Here is a 19,535-nt window from a genome sequence, read left to right as displayed (position 1 = left end):
GGGGGAAGGGCGGGAAGGGGGGGAAGGGGGGGGAAGGACGGGAAGGGGGGGGAAGGACGGGAAGGGGGGGGAAGGACGGGAAGGGGGGGGAAGGACGGGAAGGGGGGGAAGGACGGGAAGGGGGGGGGAAGGACGGGAAGGGGGGGGGAAGGACGGGAAGGGGGGGAAGGACGGGAAGGGGGGGGAAGGACGGGAAGGGGGGGGAAGGACGGGAAGGGGGGGGAAGGACGGGAAGGGGGGGGAAGGACGGGAAGGGGGGGGAAGGACGGGAAGGGGGGGGAAGGACGGGAAGGGGGGGAAGGACGGGAAGGGGCGGGGAAGGACGGGAAGGGGGGGAAGGACGGGAAGGGGGGGAAGGACGGGAAGGGGGGGGAAGGACGGGAAGGGGGGGAAGGACGGGAAGGGGGGGGAAGGACGGGAAGGGGGGGGGAAGGACGGGAAGGGGGGGGAAGGACGGGAAGGGGGGGGGGAAGGACGGGAAGGGGGGGGGGAAGGACGGGAAGGGGGGGGAAGGACGGGAAGGGGGGGGAAGGACGGGAAGGGGGGGGAAGGACGGGAAGGGGGGGGAAGGGACGGGAAGGGGGGGGAAGGACGGGAAGGGGGGGAAGGACGGGAAGGGAGGGGAAGGACGGGAAGGGGGGGGAAGGACGGGAAGGGGGGGAAGGACGGGAAGGGAGGGGGAAGGACGGGAAGGGGGGGGGGGAAGGACGGGAAGGGGGGGGGGAAGGACGGGAAGGGGGGGGTGAAGGACGGGAAGGGGGGGGGGAAGGACGGGAAGGGGGGGAAGGACGGGAAGGGGGGAAGGACGGGAAGGGGGGGAAGGACGGGAAGGGGGGGAAGGACGGGAAGGGGGGGAAGGACGGGAAGGGGGGGAAGGACGGGAAGGGGGGGAAGGACGGGAAGGGGGGGAAGGACGGGAAGGGGGGAAGGACGGGAAGGGGGGGAAGGACGGGAAGGGGGGGAAGGACGGGAAGGGGGGGAAGGACGGGAAGGGGGGGGAAGGACGGGAAGGGGGGGGAAGGACGGGAAGGGGTCATCATGATTTTTTTTAAATCACGATCCATATGACCTGAGGATACGTATCATGTGGTTTTCATTACCTTCTGCATCCTCATACTGTTGATTGTAGCTGAAACTTCCACATTATAGGGGAGAAACCTTTGTCTGCTCCTTCACCCACTTGACGATGGCATTGGGAGAACAAAGGTGACTCTTTGCGCATAAAGTATTTAGCTATCATTGCTGATAATTTCTAATAAAAATTTAAGCAGTTTTCTGAGATCAAACACAGAACATTGTGATTAATAGTCAAAGACACCTCCTCAAGCACCTAATTTATATCCGACAGGCACTGAAGTATGAAGACTATGTCAAACTTACTAATTATGCTACGATAATGCTGGAAACCATGGATGGAAAAACATTTGTTGCACACCTCATTTTTTTACGAGACAACCTTCCACATTAAGTGACAAGGTTAAGTGGCACAAAATTCAAATACAGGGAACAGAAAAGCCCTCTTGTGTAATGGAACAGCAGCTCAACTCACCAATAGTTAATACATTCTGTGTGATGAGAGCATAAAAGTTGTGTGGTCTGCTTTTCTTCACTGCAATGTGTTTAAACATTCACCTGGACATACTCGAGCACTGGCTGATGGCACAGTTCGATACAGATTCCACGGATAACCCTCTTTTTGCAAGATGGGGAACAGATGGTGGCACATTTGTTAAATTGTCATCGTCCGTACTGTCGCATCGGTCATAATGGCCAGTGTAACATTACGAGTCAAGACAGCTGTAACGGAACTTGAATAGCGTAAAGTTATCGTTAAAAACGCACGCCGCGCGATTTGTTATGATTTGGTCGGTCATAATAGTAGTAACATGCTTTTGAATACAATTAAAATATAACGGCGATACCTGTTTAGCGTTATTGGAAATAATATGTAATAAATTAATGAGTAAGGTAGCCGATCCTATAAGAATAGGTAAAATTGGGCATATTAAGGTGTTCTGCTTTATATCGACTAAGCCGATGATACGGCATCTTTTTTTTTCCGTTTACTCTTAGGAAGAAAAAAGAAAAAGAAAACCAGTAACGAAGTGCTGATTGTGCGTTGTGAAAAATATAGGGGCGAACTTTAAATAGCTACAGTGTATAATCAGACTAACAAATGGACATTCAGTTACGCGAAATAGCGGACAGTGAAGTGTGGTCATTAAATTGAGTACACCTACAGGGCGGTCAATTCCAGGATAAGTCTATTCGCGTCTCACGAGGCACGCGGTATTGAGACCGGTTTTTTTTATTATATCACGGAGAGCGGGCTTCAATTTATAAAAAGGAGAAAAGCTGTATCATTATCATTGACTGTTGGTGTTATGCAACCAAAACTGTTCATCAAAGGGTTTCGGTGAATGAGCGTTGAATGCGAAATGAAACTGTGAACGAAGTTATGTTAAATAAAGCAGAAGAGACAAGACAGTTTGGTCGTATCTGTTATTATTCCGTAAACCGTAACATGTACTCTCGTTGTACGAAGCCTTAACAGATGATCGTATGACAATTTGCTTTGAAGGGATCTCGTTACGAGTTAAGTTTTGGGGACCTGGTCAACAGGGGATAGTTCGTAGATCTTAACTACTGCAGCTATTCTGGAATCAGGTGCTACCGTGACCGTTGTGTGTTGTCTATGGCTTAAGGTCATCATATCTCATGCTCTAAGATCGACGCGCCTTTCCTCTTGGTATAACGGTGTCTCACGGTAACCACGACAACGCCAACGGCGAAGGAAGATACGGTAGAAGTGGCGCCACAACGTGCGGCTCGATCGAGGAGGATTGCTGCATCGAGTCGAGTGTCATCCGGATTCACGAACCCTAGAGTTGGAAAATATTGTAGCAGCCTGTGAGTCTGTCCAATGAAAGAGGTATTCTTCAATAATCGCTAAAAGTGAGCGGTACTACCAGGTATGATTAAAATAACTGTATAATTATAAAAAAAAAAAGGAAGTTGAGACTTGTGATTTCGGTAGATAAATATATATAAATACATAGTGAAAATAAGTGTATGTCTTGGTAGTGAATAATCATGTCAAAACGAACGAAAAGAATACATGATAATGTGCAGTTGAGTAGAGTAATGAGTAGACAGAGAGAGGAAAGTGAAGAGGAAAGGGATGATGCATCCCATGAGCTCAATGTGGGACAGAAGACATGTACAGATAATAATACAGTTATTGATTTAGAGCCGTTAGGAGATTCAAATACAATGATAAGTAAGGTAAGCAGCGTGGGAGAACAAAGATCTTGAGGTTTCGGATGTAGATCAGCAAGTTGATCCTCAAAATGGAAATATTAATCAAAAAATGTTTGATATGCTGGTATCAATAAATACTCAAATGGGTGTAATGAATGGAAGACTTGGTTCACTAGAAAAAGATAATAAGCAATTAATAGAGGACAATCAAAAGTTAAATGAAAAATTTGAGGCCAAATTTGGTTCATTAGAAGTTAAAATGGATTCTTTGGAAAGCAAACTGAACACATTTGATTATAAACTGGAAAATACTAAGAAAGAATTAAAGGCGGACTGGGAGACTCAATTAAATGCGAAATTTGGAGAACTAGATGTAGAGTTTTCTAACACCTTAGAAAGGCAATATAATAATTTAATGGGAAAACTTCATGATGTAGAAAAGAAATATGAGGTAGTTTCGAAGAGTTATGATGGCCTGTCCAATAGGATGGTTAAGTGTGAAAGCAGCTGTTTCAATGCTAGCGCACAGATAGAAGAGCTTTCGAAACAAATAGTCGAGTTTGAGTCTGATGCTCGTAAGGGGATTGACAAGTATTTAGTAGATCAAACTAAAAGACTTGACGAAGATCTATCTGAATGGATAGAAATAAAAGGAAATGAAATTGTAGACAAGGTTAAGACTACTATTGGATCCCAGCCAAATGAAAATATCAATGAGCACCTAAGTAGAAATGATGAATTAATTAAGCTCTTCACTAGCGAATTTCAGAAAATAAAAGACAAAATAGTTGATGAGTTACCTAAATGGCAAAAGGAAACCAATCATAAATTGGCGGAGTTAGAACGAAAGTCATCACAAAATTTGTTGGCAGAGGACGAACGTTCGGAGAATAGGTCGAAAAACAACCGAACATGTGATAATACGAAGTACAATTGTGGTGAAAATTTGCATTGGGAAGTTGATGATTCGGTTGGTAAAGATGATGATTCTTTTGGTCAGCGAGGATATTTGTCTTCTTTAAAGGTGGAGAACAGCATTTTTAAAAGTAGACAATTCCCAACATTCTCCACTGAAAAGAACAACCTGCATCCGAAAATCTTTATCAATAATTTCAAAAGAATATTTCCGCGTAGCTGGTCAGAACACGACCGACTTCAATTTATAGTATCCAAAATTAACAGAGAAGCCGCATTATGGGCCGCCGAAGTAAGTGAAAGTTGCCATACTTGCGCTGAGTTTGAACAACTTTTTTTGGCTAAATACTGGTCGTCGAGTAAACAAGAGAAATTAAGAAAAGAGGTTTACCAACCTGAGTATTTTAACAGTAAAAGGAGTACTTTAAGGCAGTATTTTGAAAAGTACATAAATAAGACACGTTATTGGAGTGATCCAATTTCTCACAAGGAAGTGATCAGAATTTTGAAGGGAAGGTTGCCCATAAATATACGTGAAAAGTTAATAAATGTTCCTGACCACGATGTAGAACAATTCTTGTCGGTGATTGACTCAATAGATATGATTATGGAAGATGCAAGACAAATGAGTAGTAATCAAATGTCAACTCACACTCATAGTAATACGAATAATTATAATAATAATTTAACGTATGATAATAATAATACCGAAAACTAGGTCAAACCCGCATCACAGGAGCGTGGACAATCTTCATCCTATGGTTGCAATAAAAACAATGATTATAATAAATATAGAAGAGATACTTACTGTGCTAGAGGTAAACCTCGATATGGTGACGCGAATGTGCATAGTAGTGATATTAATAAGGGTAACAGGTACCCAAGTGATGAACCCAATTGCATTCGACCTTGGGAAGATAATTCGAAGCATAATGTTCATCGGCAGGATGGAACAAATGCCTCGAGTCCTCATCCAGCACAAGGAGTTATACCAATGGGCGAAGGAGCCTCCAATGTGCGACGGGGTGAATACCATAACTCGGATCATACTGTACGGATTGTGGAAGTTCATGAACCCCCACCGATGACTCAACGAGATAGATTAAACTAATACCAGTCACCAAATGCCTTCCTAGGATGACTGGAAAGGAGAAGGAAGGCAGGCATCAATTTGAACTGAGAGTATTAAGGTACAATAATGATCAGGATATAAGGAATGAATTAATTGAAGAAAAACCTGAAGTTTCTAATAAATGTGGACAAATTTTACAGGCAATAATTCCAACAAGTATAAATAATGTTGATGTTGAAATATTAATTGATACTGGAGCAACTATTAGTGTCATGACGTTGGACTGTTTAAAACAGATAAGCCGAGGGGTAAAAATGCCCACTTTTCCTATCACAGGATGTACCGTGTCTGGCGCGTTCAGCGCAAAACTGCAAAAAGTTGTGAAACAGGTACGTGTTGACGTTACAATACAGGGGGCTCAAATAGAAAGTACATTCCTGGTTGTTCCTAAAATGACAGTACCATGTATCTGGGGTTTGGATTTTTTATGTGAGACCGGTGCAATCATTAATTTAGAGAAAGGTGAATGTATATTTAATTCCAATGGTAATGTTTTGAAAACCACCCTGAGAAAGGGCCGAGTAATTCCAAATCAATTGTGAATGAATCTAATGGTAAAATATGTCAGTATTGATGATGAAAATGTGTATGATATATGCCTTATTGAATGTTCTGAAGAAATTATGGATAAAATGTCATTGCAGGAAAAAGTGTTAGAATCAGAATATTTATCTGTTATCCAAAGGGATGAACTGTACTACTTGTTGGAAGCATATCAGTCAATTTTTAGTAAACGTCCGGGTATAATAAAAGACTTTGAATACCGTATAAAGACGTATGCACATAAACCCTTTTGTCGTACTTCCTATTCTATCCCATGGACAAAGAAAGAAGTAGTCAGAAAGGAAATCAGTAAAATGTTAGAATGGGGTATTATTGAGCCCTCAGATTCTGAATATTGTAACCCTCTTGTGGCGGTAATTAAACTCAATGGTGACATCAGATTGGTGTTGGATGCCAGAGAGATCAATAAGATCATTATACCTGTACAAACGCGACCGGAGAACCTAGAAGAGTTAGTACAAAAGTTTTACGGTGCCCGCTTCTTAACTTCTTTGGATATGCGTAGTTCATATTGGCAAACTAGAATATCGAAAGAATCTAGAAAATATACTGCATTCGTTTTTCTGGGCCGAAGTTACCAGTTTACTGTCATGCCATTTGGGTTGAAAATAAGCGGTGGTGTTTTCATATCGGCATTAGATACCGTACTGGGCAGAGACCTTTTGAATGAAGTTACTTTATATGTGGATGATTTGCTAATTGCTTCTGAAACTTGGGAGGAACATTTGGACTTATCAAGAAGAGTTTTTGCGAAATTTTTGGAATACGGAGTTACTGTAAATTTGAGCAAATCCAAGTTTGCTCATAACCAATTGAAATTTCTTGGACATATAATCACTCCTGAAGGGATAAAACCAAATCCTAAAAAGATGGATGCGATTAACAGATGTGCTTATCCAAAGAATAGAATGGAATTAAAGTCATTTATCGGCTTAGTTTCATTTTTTCGACGATTTTTACCCAATCAGTTAGGAAGCCAAGACTGTTTGTTACGGCTGTTAAGAAAAAATGTCATGTGGGAGTGGAATTCCGAATGCACGCAAGCTTTTGATAACATCCGCAATGCTTTGACTAATGCTCCACTGTTACATCATCCGAGACTTGATCAAGATTTTTATATTGCTGCGGATGCTTCTGAAACAGGATTGGGTGCCACTCTTTTCCAGATGGACAATCCAGAAGATATCAGTACCATCAAGATAATTGGGTTTGCCAGCAGAACACTCTCTAGCTGTGAACGTGCATATTGTACTACTGAATTGGAAGTACTGGCCGTGGTCTGGTCACTTAGAAAGTTTCGCTATTTTGTATATGGAAAGAAGATCATTGTATTCTGCGACCACAAAGCTTTATCTTTTATTTTAACAGGAAGGATGTTCCATTCACGTTTAATCCGGTGGGCCTTGCTACTGCAAGAATATGATATTACGCTCAAATACATCAGAGGGAAAGACAACGTCATAGCCGATGCTCTTTCAAGATTACCGAAAAGAAAGAATGCTGACGAGTGTGAAGAACGGACTATTGACTTTAAAGTCATGAATTTATCAAGGCAATATTGTGAGAGGCAGATTTCACAGCTATCTCGAAGTCTTCCACAACTGCAGGAAGATGATAAGTTGTGGAAAGCCATTAGGCAGGCTGTTGAAAGCAAAACGCTAAGTCACACTCAAGAACAGTATCAATTAAAATCCGGAATATTGTATCGGAGGAAGGATGAAGAAGATGTTTGGAAAGTTTGTGTTCCAAATAAATATTTAGAATCACTAGTATGGTACACTCACTTGAATTGGGGTCATTTTGGTGTCGCTAAATGTACAGCCAAAATAGCACAATACTGCTATCATCCAAATTTGGGACGTATAGCTACAAATATTATTAAGAAGTGCAAAATATGTCAGAAGGCGAAACCCATAAACTATTGTCGGAAGATAGAATTACATCCTATCATCCCACAACAACCTTTAATGTTGGTGTCATGTGACGTCTGTGGGCCATGCCCCATGACACGTGGACGGTTCAAATATGTATTGGCTTTCTATGATCTCTTTTCAAAATATGTGAAATTATATCCTTTGAAAAATCTCCACGTTCGACCCATGTTACGCAAATTTATCAACAACTATATAACTGAGCTTGGCAAACCTATAATGATCTTGACAGACAACGCTGCTTATTATACAAGCGAAGTATGGAGAGACACTATGAAAGAACAAGGAATCCAGCACATTTACATCTCAAGATTTTACCCTTGTGGAAATCCGGTTGAAAGAATCTTCCGAGAGTTGAACCGATTTTTACGGACGTACATACCCAAATAACATTATAAATGGATCGATTGGATTTATGAATTTGAGAAAGTGTATAATGACTTACCACACTTATCGACAGGTTATTCGCCTAACCAAATAGTATTTGGTGGAAGTATTGTGCCAGAATGGATGAAGAAATTACCTGCAATAGAACAAAAGATTACCAAGAAAGAAGATATGGTGAAGAAGGTCTACGAAAACCTGAAGCATCAAGCACAATTGAGAAAAACCCGTTTTGATAAAAATGTGAAGAAAGTAGTCACATATGATGTAGGGGAAGAAATTTTATTGAGAAATCACCCAAAAGCATCAATCAGGAAAAGACTGAATAAGAAATGGCAATATTTATATACAGGTCCATATAAAATAATGAAAATACCTCATGAAGGGAGCTACCTCCTGGCAGATTTAGATACTGATGTAATTAAAGGCTTGTTCCCTCACATAGACCTGAAGAAGTATTATCAATAATGAGCAAAATATAGATTCAAGAAACACTCAATGATACCAAGACTACACTCAGTGGACTAAATAAAAGCACCAATGGATAAATACGTACTTATACTAACTTACAAAGAAAATTAAAGAATGTACCGATGATTTCCATGAGATACCTTCTTCGTATCAGCAACAATGACGACGCTGAAATACGATTTATCCTCTCACTGAACGACGAGGATGGATGATTTGAAAGTGGAATTAAGAGGAAAAGAAAAGGACCAAATCCTCTCTGGTTACACAAGTGGCCTGATAAGGGTTTTGGCCTAGGATGCTAATCGTCGAACCCGGCTGTGATCCCTGCCTTGCACAGTCGGTTGAAGAACTGAGGGCTTCATCCAAGGAAAAAAATGTGGTGTGAATATGAAGTGATTAGTGCGAAGTGCTTCTAAGACAACCTATAAACAAATGTGGAATTTAGTTAAGGGCATTTTGTCTAGGCCCATTAACTCAACTTAAATATTGTAGAATGTATGTACTGACTTGTTGAGTGAGTGTATTCGCCGAAACAAATACCCTCTCCTCTAACAGTAAAAAAAAAAAGCCTGTTCTGTCTGGAACCCTCTTCAAGACATCACAGTCTGGGGGGCCGTGTAACATTACGAGTCAAGACAGCTGTAACGGAACTTGAATAGCGTAAAGTTATCGTTAAAAACGCACGCCGCGCGATTTGTTATGATTTGGTCGGTCATAATAGTAGTAACATGCTTTTGAATACAATTAAAATATAACGGCGATACCTGTTTAGCGTTATTGGGAATAATATGTAATAAATTAATGAGTAAGGTAGCCGATCCTATAAGAAGAGGTAAAATTGGGCATATTAAGGTGTTTTGCTTTATATCGACTAAGCCGATGATACGGCGTCTTTTTTTTTCCGTTTACTCTTAGGAAGAAAAAAAAAGAAAACCAGTAACGAAGTGCTAATTGTGCGTTGTGAAAAATATAGGGGCGAATTTTAAATAGCTACAGTGTATAATCAGACTAACAAATGGACATTCAGTTACACGAAATAGCAAACAGTGAAGTGTGGTCATTAAATTGAGTACACCTACAGGGCGGTCAATTCCAGGATAAGTCTATTCGCGTCTCACGAGGCACGCGGTATTGAGACAGGTTTTTTTTATTATTATCACGGAGAGCGGGCTTCAATTTATAAAAAGGAGAAAAGCTGTATCATTATCATTGACTGTTGGTGTTATGCAACCAAAACTGTTCATCAAAGGGTTTCGGTGAATGAGCGTTGAATGCGAAATGAAACTGTGAACGAAGTTATGTTAAATAAAGCAGAAGAGACAAGACAGTTTGGTCGTATCTGTTATTATTCCGTAAACCGTAACATGTACTCTCGTTGTACGAAGCCTTAACAGATGATCGTATGACAATTTGCTTTGAAGGGATCTCGTTACGAGTTAAGTTTTGGGGACCTGGTCAACAGGGGATAGTTCGTAGATCTTAACTACTGCAGCTATTCTGGAATCAGGTGCTACCGTGACCGTTGTGTGTTGTCTATGGCTTAAGGTCATCATATCTCATGCTCCAAGATCGACGCGCCTTTCCTCTTGGTATAACGGTGTCTCACGGTAACCACGACAACGCCGACGGCGAAGGAAGATCTTTTAGCAAGATGGGGAACAGATGGTGGCACATTTTTAAATTGTCATCTTCCGTACTGTCGCATCGGTCATAATGGACAGGACGACACTGTCTCCTGATCTTGGCCAACTAGATCTCCAGACACTTTTAGATTTCTTTTTAGGAGGTTACATGGCAGACCTTGCTTACGTGGCTCCTTAGCCGAAAGCAATTCCAGAACTGGAAATGCACATTTCGAATGCGCTCACACTGGCGGCTCTACATATGTCATAGATTGTACGGTGTCAAAGAAATGATTGCTTAAAAGTTGTCCGTGTAATCGAGGACAGTCATATAAAAGACCTATAAAGTACGAAGAAAGAATTTTTTAACTGTTTTTACATTCTTTAAATCTTGTCAATGCGTGACTGTGTGTAAAATAGCTACAGCTGTCGACAACTGCTATACACATTTTTAATTGCCCTGTGTTATCCAGAAAAAATGGTGTCATCTACCTGTCTGGTCACACTGCCCGACAAGGCGCCATTCAGTGAGAGGCTCACTACTCACATATTCTCATACTCCAGATCGTCCTCGTATCTGCTGAAGAGATCAGTCGCGTTGATGTGGACCGTGACATTGCCTTTAGGGTTGGTGCGCTGTTGCAGCCGACGTTCCTCGCGCTCCCTGGAAAGACAGAAGCAGTCCACTAATCTCACAGCCCGGAAATCACAAAAATGCCACTGTACAGCTTTATCAGTTATTTCATTTTAAGTTTTTACTGTTCACCAAAATTAAAAAAAAAGTTATTTTGGAATATTGCTCAGATAAGAAAGTTTGGCTCAGGCACCTACAATGAAAAGACTTGCTGTCAACAACCAGTTGTGTTTTATTAAATTTATCCACAGTGTACTGGATTTGTTAGGCACCGATGACCGTAGCAGTCTGGTCCCTTTAATCCCACAAACCAACCAACCGGATTTGTTAATGTCATCAACTGTGTTACAAATTTATGAAATAATTTTACTGCTTAAGTCACTTTTTATTAATATTTATGAACACAATGTGTTTTGGCAGCACACAATAAGGACAATGACTGTCTATTCCAGGACATCACAAATGATCATCGTATCTCTGTATACAAAATGCAATGTCCTTACTGACCGACTCATCATTACACAGCCCAAACCGCTATGGATTGAAATTTTGAGAGGATGTTGATCTTATTCTGTAGGCATCATTTAACAAGTGATTTCTTGAAATTTCACCTCTGAACGGAGTGAAATAGAGGATGAAAGGTTTTTTGAAAACACAATTGAACATGATTTCTATGTATATCATGGGGGAAGAGAAAAGATTACTTGTAACTGAGAATCACTTCGCTGTCAGTTATAGATGCAGTTATACACAACATAGTTTTTACCAGAGGGAGGGGGATAGAACGAACACGAACACACACACACACACACACACACACACACACACACACACACACACACACACACACACACACAAACTAACTTAGCCTACATGTGTAAACTTTCCAAATGACGAAGATAAACTATGATATTAAATGGAAAAAAATATTATTCCGTCCTGCTTTAGAGAAATTAGCTCCTGTATTGTAAATTGGCACTTTGTAGTGTACGAACAACACAGATACACTATTCAAGAGAAAATAACTATTCTGAACTCTGGTCATCACCCCCATCTCCGACCTTGAGCATCACTATGTTGTTGGCACACATCAGCAATAATCTCCTCATACTGCAGAATGGCACACACGACGAGATCGTTGTCATAATGTACAAAACTGACTAAATCTGCACCCTCCAGTACAACCAGCTCATTACAAGACACGACTTCACGGTCACCACCGTCATCGTCATCAGTGGCAGTCTCTTCCAGGAACGTACTGGCTTTATGAAAACAGTTCATACCAGCTGCTAGGCAGCTGAAATAAAGTCCGTGGCTTGTAGTAAGGTAATCCCGATAGTTTCACTTCCTGCATCAGCCAGTACTATCAAATGTTGAACCAATTTTTTTTTCCTTTTGAAATTTGCAGTAATGTCCAAATAAAGTGACAGTAGAACACTGGCACAGTTTCCAGGGAACGCTTTCACTCAAACATTTTCCAAAACTATTTGAGGTAGATGTGCTGCACATCAATCCAAAAGAAGAACGATCCTCTTTTTCTTTTTCATCCTGATGTCCAGTTCTTTTAACCATTTTTCCATTAAAATCTAGCCATCCAAGAATTTTTATTGGGTTTGTATTCCATAGATTTTGCCTTTACACCTTTGCTGTACGTTTGATTTTCTTGTCACACGTGGGTAAATTTGTCAGAGCCATCTGCATTTACGGCGAGACAGAACTGCCATGTGAATTTTACTTTTCTTCCCTCCATGGTGTGAGTCACTCTTTTCGGCTAATGTTTTACTAGGAAGCACACTGTAGAATAGACTGCCCTCATCACAGCTGTAGATGTTTTGAGGTTGATAATCCCTTGCGATACCCAGAAGAAAATTATCAATCCAGTGATGCACCATGACATTGACAACTTTCAGTTCAATGGAAATTGTTCCCTGCAATTCCACGACAATCCTGGTCTTGTCCAAGTCATTGTAAGCATCCTGGTGAAGCCTTAAAATCACCGATAATGTTCATACGCCTAGCTAAATCTATCGCCTCTGCTTTCAGCACATCGCCATTGACGGGTGGAGCTGCAGCCCATTTTTGCCGGAAACACTTAAAAAGTGCCTTTTCCACATTTACATACCTCCATTCTCGGTGACAGCTGCATTTAGTCAATTTGCACAATTTTTAAAATGTGTTAAAAATACCGTTTTTTGCTGATGACTGTACATAGTGTGGCAAAGTCTGAAGCAGTTTCAGATTTTGTTTTATGTGGATTATCACCCACCTCTCATACGAATTTAACTTCCTGATCTACTGTGTAACTTTTCCTTTTTCTGTTCTCTACGGCTGACCGAAAGCGAATGAATTATAGACCCACAGCTCAACAATAAATGTCAGCAGACAGCTTAACTTCTCAATTGTTACCGAGGAAGAGCTTCTTGTATTGCAAACAACAGAGCCAGCAGAGTCAGGAGTGTCTGTTTCCATGCCAGCGTATCTGGTTAACAATGTCTCTGTTTCTTGTCTCCGTGGCATCGCCACGACATCAGAAAACGTAAGAAAAATATCACAGGTCTTCTTTTCAAATAGTAATGCTCATTACAGATTCACAATATTCAATTTATTTCGCCAGTATTTGTTCTATAGCAGTACATTACATGAAAATGCTTTAAGTATATTAAAGTTTAACTAAACAATGAAAAATCCAGGATGGAATAATGATAATATTATGAAAAGCTCATATAGCGGTCATGTTGACTTGCAGACAGGCACCACAAAAAGACTAGTAAAGACGTAAGCTTTCAGCCAGAAGACCTTCGTCTGAAATAGATAACATACACGCACACATTTTAACACAAACCCGGTTCATGTGCTTGTGACCACTGTCTCTGGCTGCTGGGGCCAGACTGTGACTGTGCACGATGGGAGAAGCAATCTGGGTGGTGGGGGAACGGACAGCAGAGTACGGGTGGGGGACAGTAAAGTGCCGTTTGTGCCCGTACAGAGATGACGTTCACTTCATACGGTCCTCCTCGAACCGTCAAGTTACCTTCCTCAATATTGATCTCCACCTCAAACGTGGCCACGTCAGTACCTCTGTCCATATCAAACCTACCAACCACCAGTAATACCTCCAATTTGAAAGCTGCCACCCATTCCATACTAAGAGGTCCATTCTGTACAGCCTATCCACCTGTGGCCATTGCATCTGCAGTGAGGAGCAGACCCTCTCAAAATATACCGAAGGTCCCATCGAGGCCTTCACAGACGGTAATTATCCCACTAACCTCGCTCAGAAACAGATATCTCTCAGATATTCTCTCCAACCACCCAAGTGTGTGTGTGTGTGTGTGTGTGTGTGTGTGTTTTGAACTGGAGCATTCACACCGGGACACTACACTGCCTCACCGGGGCACTGTGACGCAGCAGTGACTCACACTCGCCACGCGTGACGGACAACGTCACTGTGTTCACAGCAGTCGCCGCTGGACATGCATTACGTTGAATTAGAGTGTTTGCACTGGGACACAGTGCTGCAGATTTGCCAACGGACAGGCACTCTTCTCTGAGACAGTGATGTGAAGCATTCATTGTACACTATACTGTACACAATGTAGCAATGAGTTTAGATTAGATTAACACATAAGATTTTAAAAGTGAAGTAGAAAATCATCCTGCTATTTGAGATGTCATAAGCAATGACTATAGCAACAAAGTGGTGAAAATGAATGCGTGGCAAGAAATTATAATGAAGTTTGTGCCCAATTTCAACGATAAGAGCATGGATGAAAAAAAAAAAATTGGTAAGTTGTATGTTCTTTTTTCAAATTTAATACCTTATTTTTCAGAATATAAAAGACTAATGAAATTTAGTTGCTACCCCTGTATGAGGCTAGGAGATTAGTAAACTTCAAGCACATTTGCATCCCTCACCCCTTTTCTTTTGCGTTTACCAGTATCTAGTGTACCATTATGCAGTCTTTATGTGATAAGAAGGGACTAAATGGACGAGTGTGGAAACCGTGAACTCATCCCTACAGGGCAAATGAAGAGAAAATCTAAAAAAATACTTATATTTCAAAATTTTCGTAACAAAATTAAGGGTGCGTCTTACAGTCATCTTAAGGCCCGAAAAATACAGTTAAAATATTATTATCAATTACAATTATTTACACATATATGGCTACGACAATAATTTATTTGTTTATCATAATAGTATTGAGGTACAAGCTCCCGATACTCTATAATTTTAATTGTAAGTTCCAAATAGTTCAGTGAAAGCAAGAATATAGCTGAAACTTCCTGGCAGATTAAAACTGTGTGCTGGACCGAGACTCGAACTCGAGACCTTTGCCTTTCGCAGGCAAGCACTCTACCGACTGAGCCACCCAAGCACGACTCACGCCCAATCCTCACAGCCCTACTTCTGCCAGTACCACATCTCCTACCTTCCAAGCTTAACAGAAGCTCTCCTGCGTACTTTGCAGAACTAGCACTCCTGAAAGAAAGGATATTGTGGAGACATGGCTTAGCCACAGCCTGGGGGATGTTTCCAGAATGAGATTTTCACTCTGCAGCAGAGTGTGCGCTGATATGAAACTTCCTGGCAGATTAAAACTGTGTGCCGGACCGAGACTAGAACTCGGGACCTTTGCCTTTCGCGGGCAAGTGCTCTACCAACTGAGCTACCCAAGCACAACTCACGCCCCGTCCTCACAGCTTTACTTCTGCCGGTACCTTGTTCCTACCTTCCAAACTTTACAGAAGCTCACCTGCAAACCTTGCAGAACTAGCACTCCTGAAAGAAAGGATATTGTGGAGACATGGCTTAGCCACAGCCTGGGGGATGTTTCCAGAATGAGATTTTCACTCTGCAGTGGAGTGTGCACTGATATGAAACTTCCTGGCAGATTAAAAGGTAGGAGACGAGGTACTGGAAGAAGTAGGGCTGTGAGGACGGGGCGTGAGTTGTGCTTGGGTGGCTCATTTGGTAGAGCGCTTGCCCGCTAAAGGCAAAGGTCCCGAGTTCGAGTCTTGGTCCGGCACACAGTTTTAATCTGCCAGGAAGTTTTGTATCAACACACACTCCGCTGCAGAGTGAAAATCTCATTCTGGAAGAATATTGCTTGTTACAGTTAACATAGTAATAATTGCACAATGCACATCAAAATTACAATGGCAGGTGAACAATGAGGCCTAACCACATAAACAATCACATAACATTTCTAGCAATTAGATTTTTCACAGCTACCAACGCACTTCGCCTTCAGGGCTAATGAAGTAGTTTGCAAGATCATCCTTGATACTGTTCGCAATATTCCCTCCACAGACGAAGAAAGGTGACATGTCCTGGAATCCCTGAATAGTTAATGTATCCTCAAACGCTATTCCATTGTGATCATGGAAAAAGTTATGGAAGAGGCATCATGTCTTTACAATAGACTCCAGCCGATCATGCAGCAGTGGATGAACATGTAACGAAAGTTTTGTCCTTATTCTCCTCCTCCTCCTCCTCCTCCGAAGTTCTAACAAAAATTCTTCCTCACTCGAGTCCATTTCACTAACTACTGTCAGCAACTCAACATCTCCACTATATGCTGAGTAGCAATCTTTCATTTTCATAATGTCGTCAGGATTGGTATTTGGTTTCTCAGACAGGAATAAATAAATGTGTGTTTCAGCATTTTTGGGAATTTAACTCATTGGGGTAAAAGTTTTGTTTCCAGAATGAGATTTTCACTCTGCAGCGGAGTGTGCGCTGATATGAAACTTCCTGGCAGATTAAAACTGTGTGCCCGACCGAGACTCGAACTCGGGACCTTTGCCTTTCGCGGGCAAGTGCTCTACCAACTGAGCTACCGAAGCACGACTCACGCCCGGTACTCACAGCTTTACTTCTGCCAGTACCTCGTCTCCTACCTTCCAAACTTTACAGAAGCTCTCCTGCGAACCTTGCAGAACTAGCACTTCTGAAAGAAAGGATATTGCGGAGACATGGCTTAGCCACAGCCTGGGGGGATGTTTCCAGAATGAGATTTTCACTCTGCAGCGGAGTGTGCGCTGATATGAAACTTGGTAGAGCACTTGCCCGCGAAAGGCAAAGGTCCCGAGTTCGAGTCTTGGTCGGGCACACAGTTTTAATCTGCCAGGAAGTTTCAAAAGTTTTGTTCTTAAAACATATCATCTTTATTAAACTACTGAAGCATTTGTAAAGCTACATATATGAAAACTGGTATCTGACTTCTCAGATAGAAATAAAAGATACACGTTAACTATTTTTGGCAAATTCAACAACTAAGGGGATGAAATAGGGTGAAAGTTTTCTTGCAAATATTTAATTATGAAAGTGCCTTTGAAGCTAAATCTAAGAAAATTTGTGTTTGGATTCTCAGTTAAGAATTTAAAAAAGTACATGTTTCAGTGTTTTTGGAAATTCTACACCTATGGGTGTGATTCACTGACTCATCATAGCCTACTATGAACCTCTAACTACAGAAGCTTGAAATTTGGAGAGGGTGTTAATCTTATACTACAGACATTGTTTTAGTAAGGGATTGTTCGAAATTCCACCCCTAAAAGGGGGTGGGGGGTGTGAAGCAGGGATTTAAGGTGTTTTGAAAATATATCATTACTAAAGCATTAATAACGCATTTTTAAAGTTACATCTATGAAAACTGATATTTTAATTTGTGGTTAGAAATGAAAGGATACGTCTTTTAGTGCTTTTGGAAATTCGACCACTAAGGGAGTGAAATAGGGGATGAAAATTTTTATGTAAATATTTCATTATGAAAGCATTTTTAAAGCTAATTCTAAGAAAATTTGTATCTGGCCTCTCCTTTACAAATTTAAAAAAATACATGATCTTTGGAAATTCACCACTGGGGTTTAAAATTTTTATGAAATTATTTCATGATATAAAGCAATTTTAAAACTAAACCTGTGCAAATCTGTATTTGATTGATCAAAAAACAGGTGTTCAGGGATGAAAGTTTCTACAGAAATGTTATGACAAAAACTCAAAAGACAGGATCAACAAAGACCTCTGATTCTAGTTACTGGAATCGCTTTCTGGTAAGAAGTACATTTGAAAAAGACCATTCTTCTATGGCCTTAATTAGAATGGAAAGTTTAGATGTTGCAATTTGTGAACATAAAAATTCAATTACAAAAATCTGTGTGGATCATATAATCTATGCGAGCGAAGCAGCAGGCGCTAAGTTGGTATTACATAAAAGGCACAAAGGACAATAAATGGTATTGTATGAAAAACTAGAAATTTTCATTTATGGCAGAGTACGTGATAACTGGTTGCTAAATGATAAGCTAAAAGGTAACAATGTAATTTTTTCAAAAATTTCTCCAATGCTGAATGATTCTTTTATTTAAAAAAACAACAACCTGTCTTGGCATCACTTCACAATCATGAAATACCAAATAATCACTATTTGATACACACTGTGACAAACATGTTTATATTTTTTTAAAAATGTATTACCACTGCTTCTACTATCTTAGTAATAAATATTAACAAAAAGTGACGAACAGTAAAAGTATTTCATAAATCATTTCAGAGTTTGAAAAGCGTTGTCAACAATTCGGTTTGCCCCTGTTTTATATGCATTTGCAGCTGGGCAGACAAAGATTTCCTGTTTGATGACATTTTTCCTTGTTCAAGCTCCAAAGTGTCAAATTTTGCATTTCTGTGAAATTATTTGGCAATGTTCTGCTTTGTTTGATGTGTTTGTCAGACAACAGCTGTGTCTGTTGTGATTTAGAGAAATTTTGACTGACAGCCAATTCGACAAACAAGTTTGCCCATTTACATTTGCATTTGTCAAACAAAAGCCAAATCACTGGCAGATTTCTGAGATGAAAGACTGTACACATGTTGCTATTGCACCATGCTTTAAGAGTGGAAAACAATTTATGATGCAGTTTATCTCATATCGCAAGTTTCCACAATTGTGAATAGTAAGGACAAAGAAATATCTGGACAAGAATAAAAGATCACCCACCATTACAAAAATGGTAGAGGTGTTACGACTATGACCTCACTCAATACTTCTTTACTTTTTCACACATTACCATAATAATGTCAATGCAAGACACATACTTTAAATCTTCAAAATCTTCTCTGGTTCCAAGGGATCTCCAACTTTTAGGTAGTCTTTGAACAATTGGAATATATTTTCTCATAACTGCAAGTGTGTTTTTTTTCAATATGAAGGCAAAGTAATTCTAAAAAGTTATTAAAATTTGACTGTCCATTCAGAGAAAGTTGATGTAATCATAAAGTTCTGCGAGTAACACTTTCTTTAGCAGATTTTCATGGGAGACATCTACTGCCGTGGGCTGTACTGCATGCAGTATGGCAAGGAGCTTAGCATCACTGGCTGACACGCTGTGAGCTCCCAATTCTACCTCCGACCACCAGCAATTATTTGTTATTACATACTTATTATTCCTGGAAGGTTCTTGAAATATCTTATGTTTGTTAACATTTGTAGATTCTAAGTCTTTATAAACAAGCATTCTGAAATATGCTATGTTTGTATACACAGCTGCACACACTGGCCAGGAGGTCAGTTCAGTTCTGTTCGTACATTGATGACAGTAATAATTGTGCTTTCAGTTCT

General features: G+C 40.6%; 1 protein-coding gene across 1 annotated transcript in view; it reads right to left on the bottom strand.

Moving 5' to 3' along the window:
* LOC124720272 (dnaJ homolog subfamily C member 11) overlaps positions 1-19,535 on the bottom strand; it is a 135,017-nt gene that overhangs the window by 79,451 nt on the left and 36,031 nt on the right. Inside the window, exon 4 of the mRNA XM_047245589.1 lies at positions 10,828-10,944. Within this exon, the coding sequence (XP_047101545.1) occupies positions 10,828-10,944 (117 nt within the window). The remainder of the gene's footprint in view (positions 1-10,827; positions 10,945-19,535) is intronic.

This window comes from Schistocerca piceifrons, chromosome 11 (assembly GCF_021461385.2).
Source record: "Schistocerca piceifrons isolate TAMUIC-IGC-003096 chromosome 11, iqSchPice1.1, whole genome shotgun sequence".
NCBI classification, from domain to species: domain Eukaryota; kingdom Metazoa; phylum Arthropoda; class Insecta; order Orthoptera; family Acrididae; genus Schistocerca; species Schistocerca piceifrons.
Note: the sequence above shows the minus strand (reverse complement) of the source record. Positions and strands in the feature narration are given on the sequence as shown.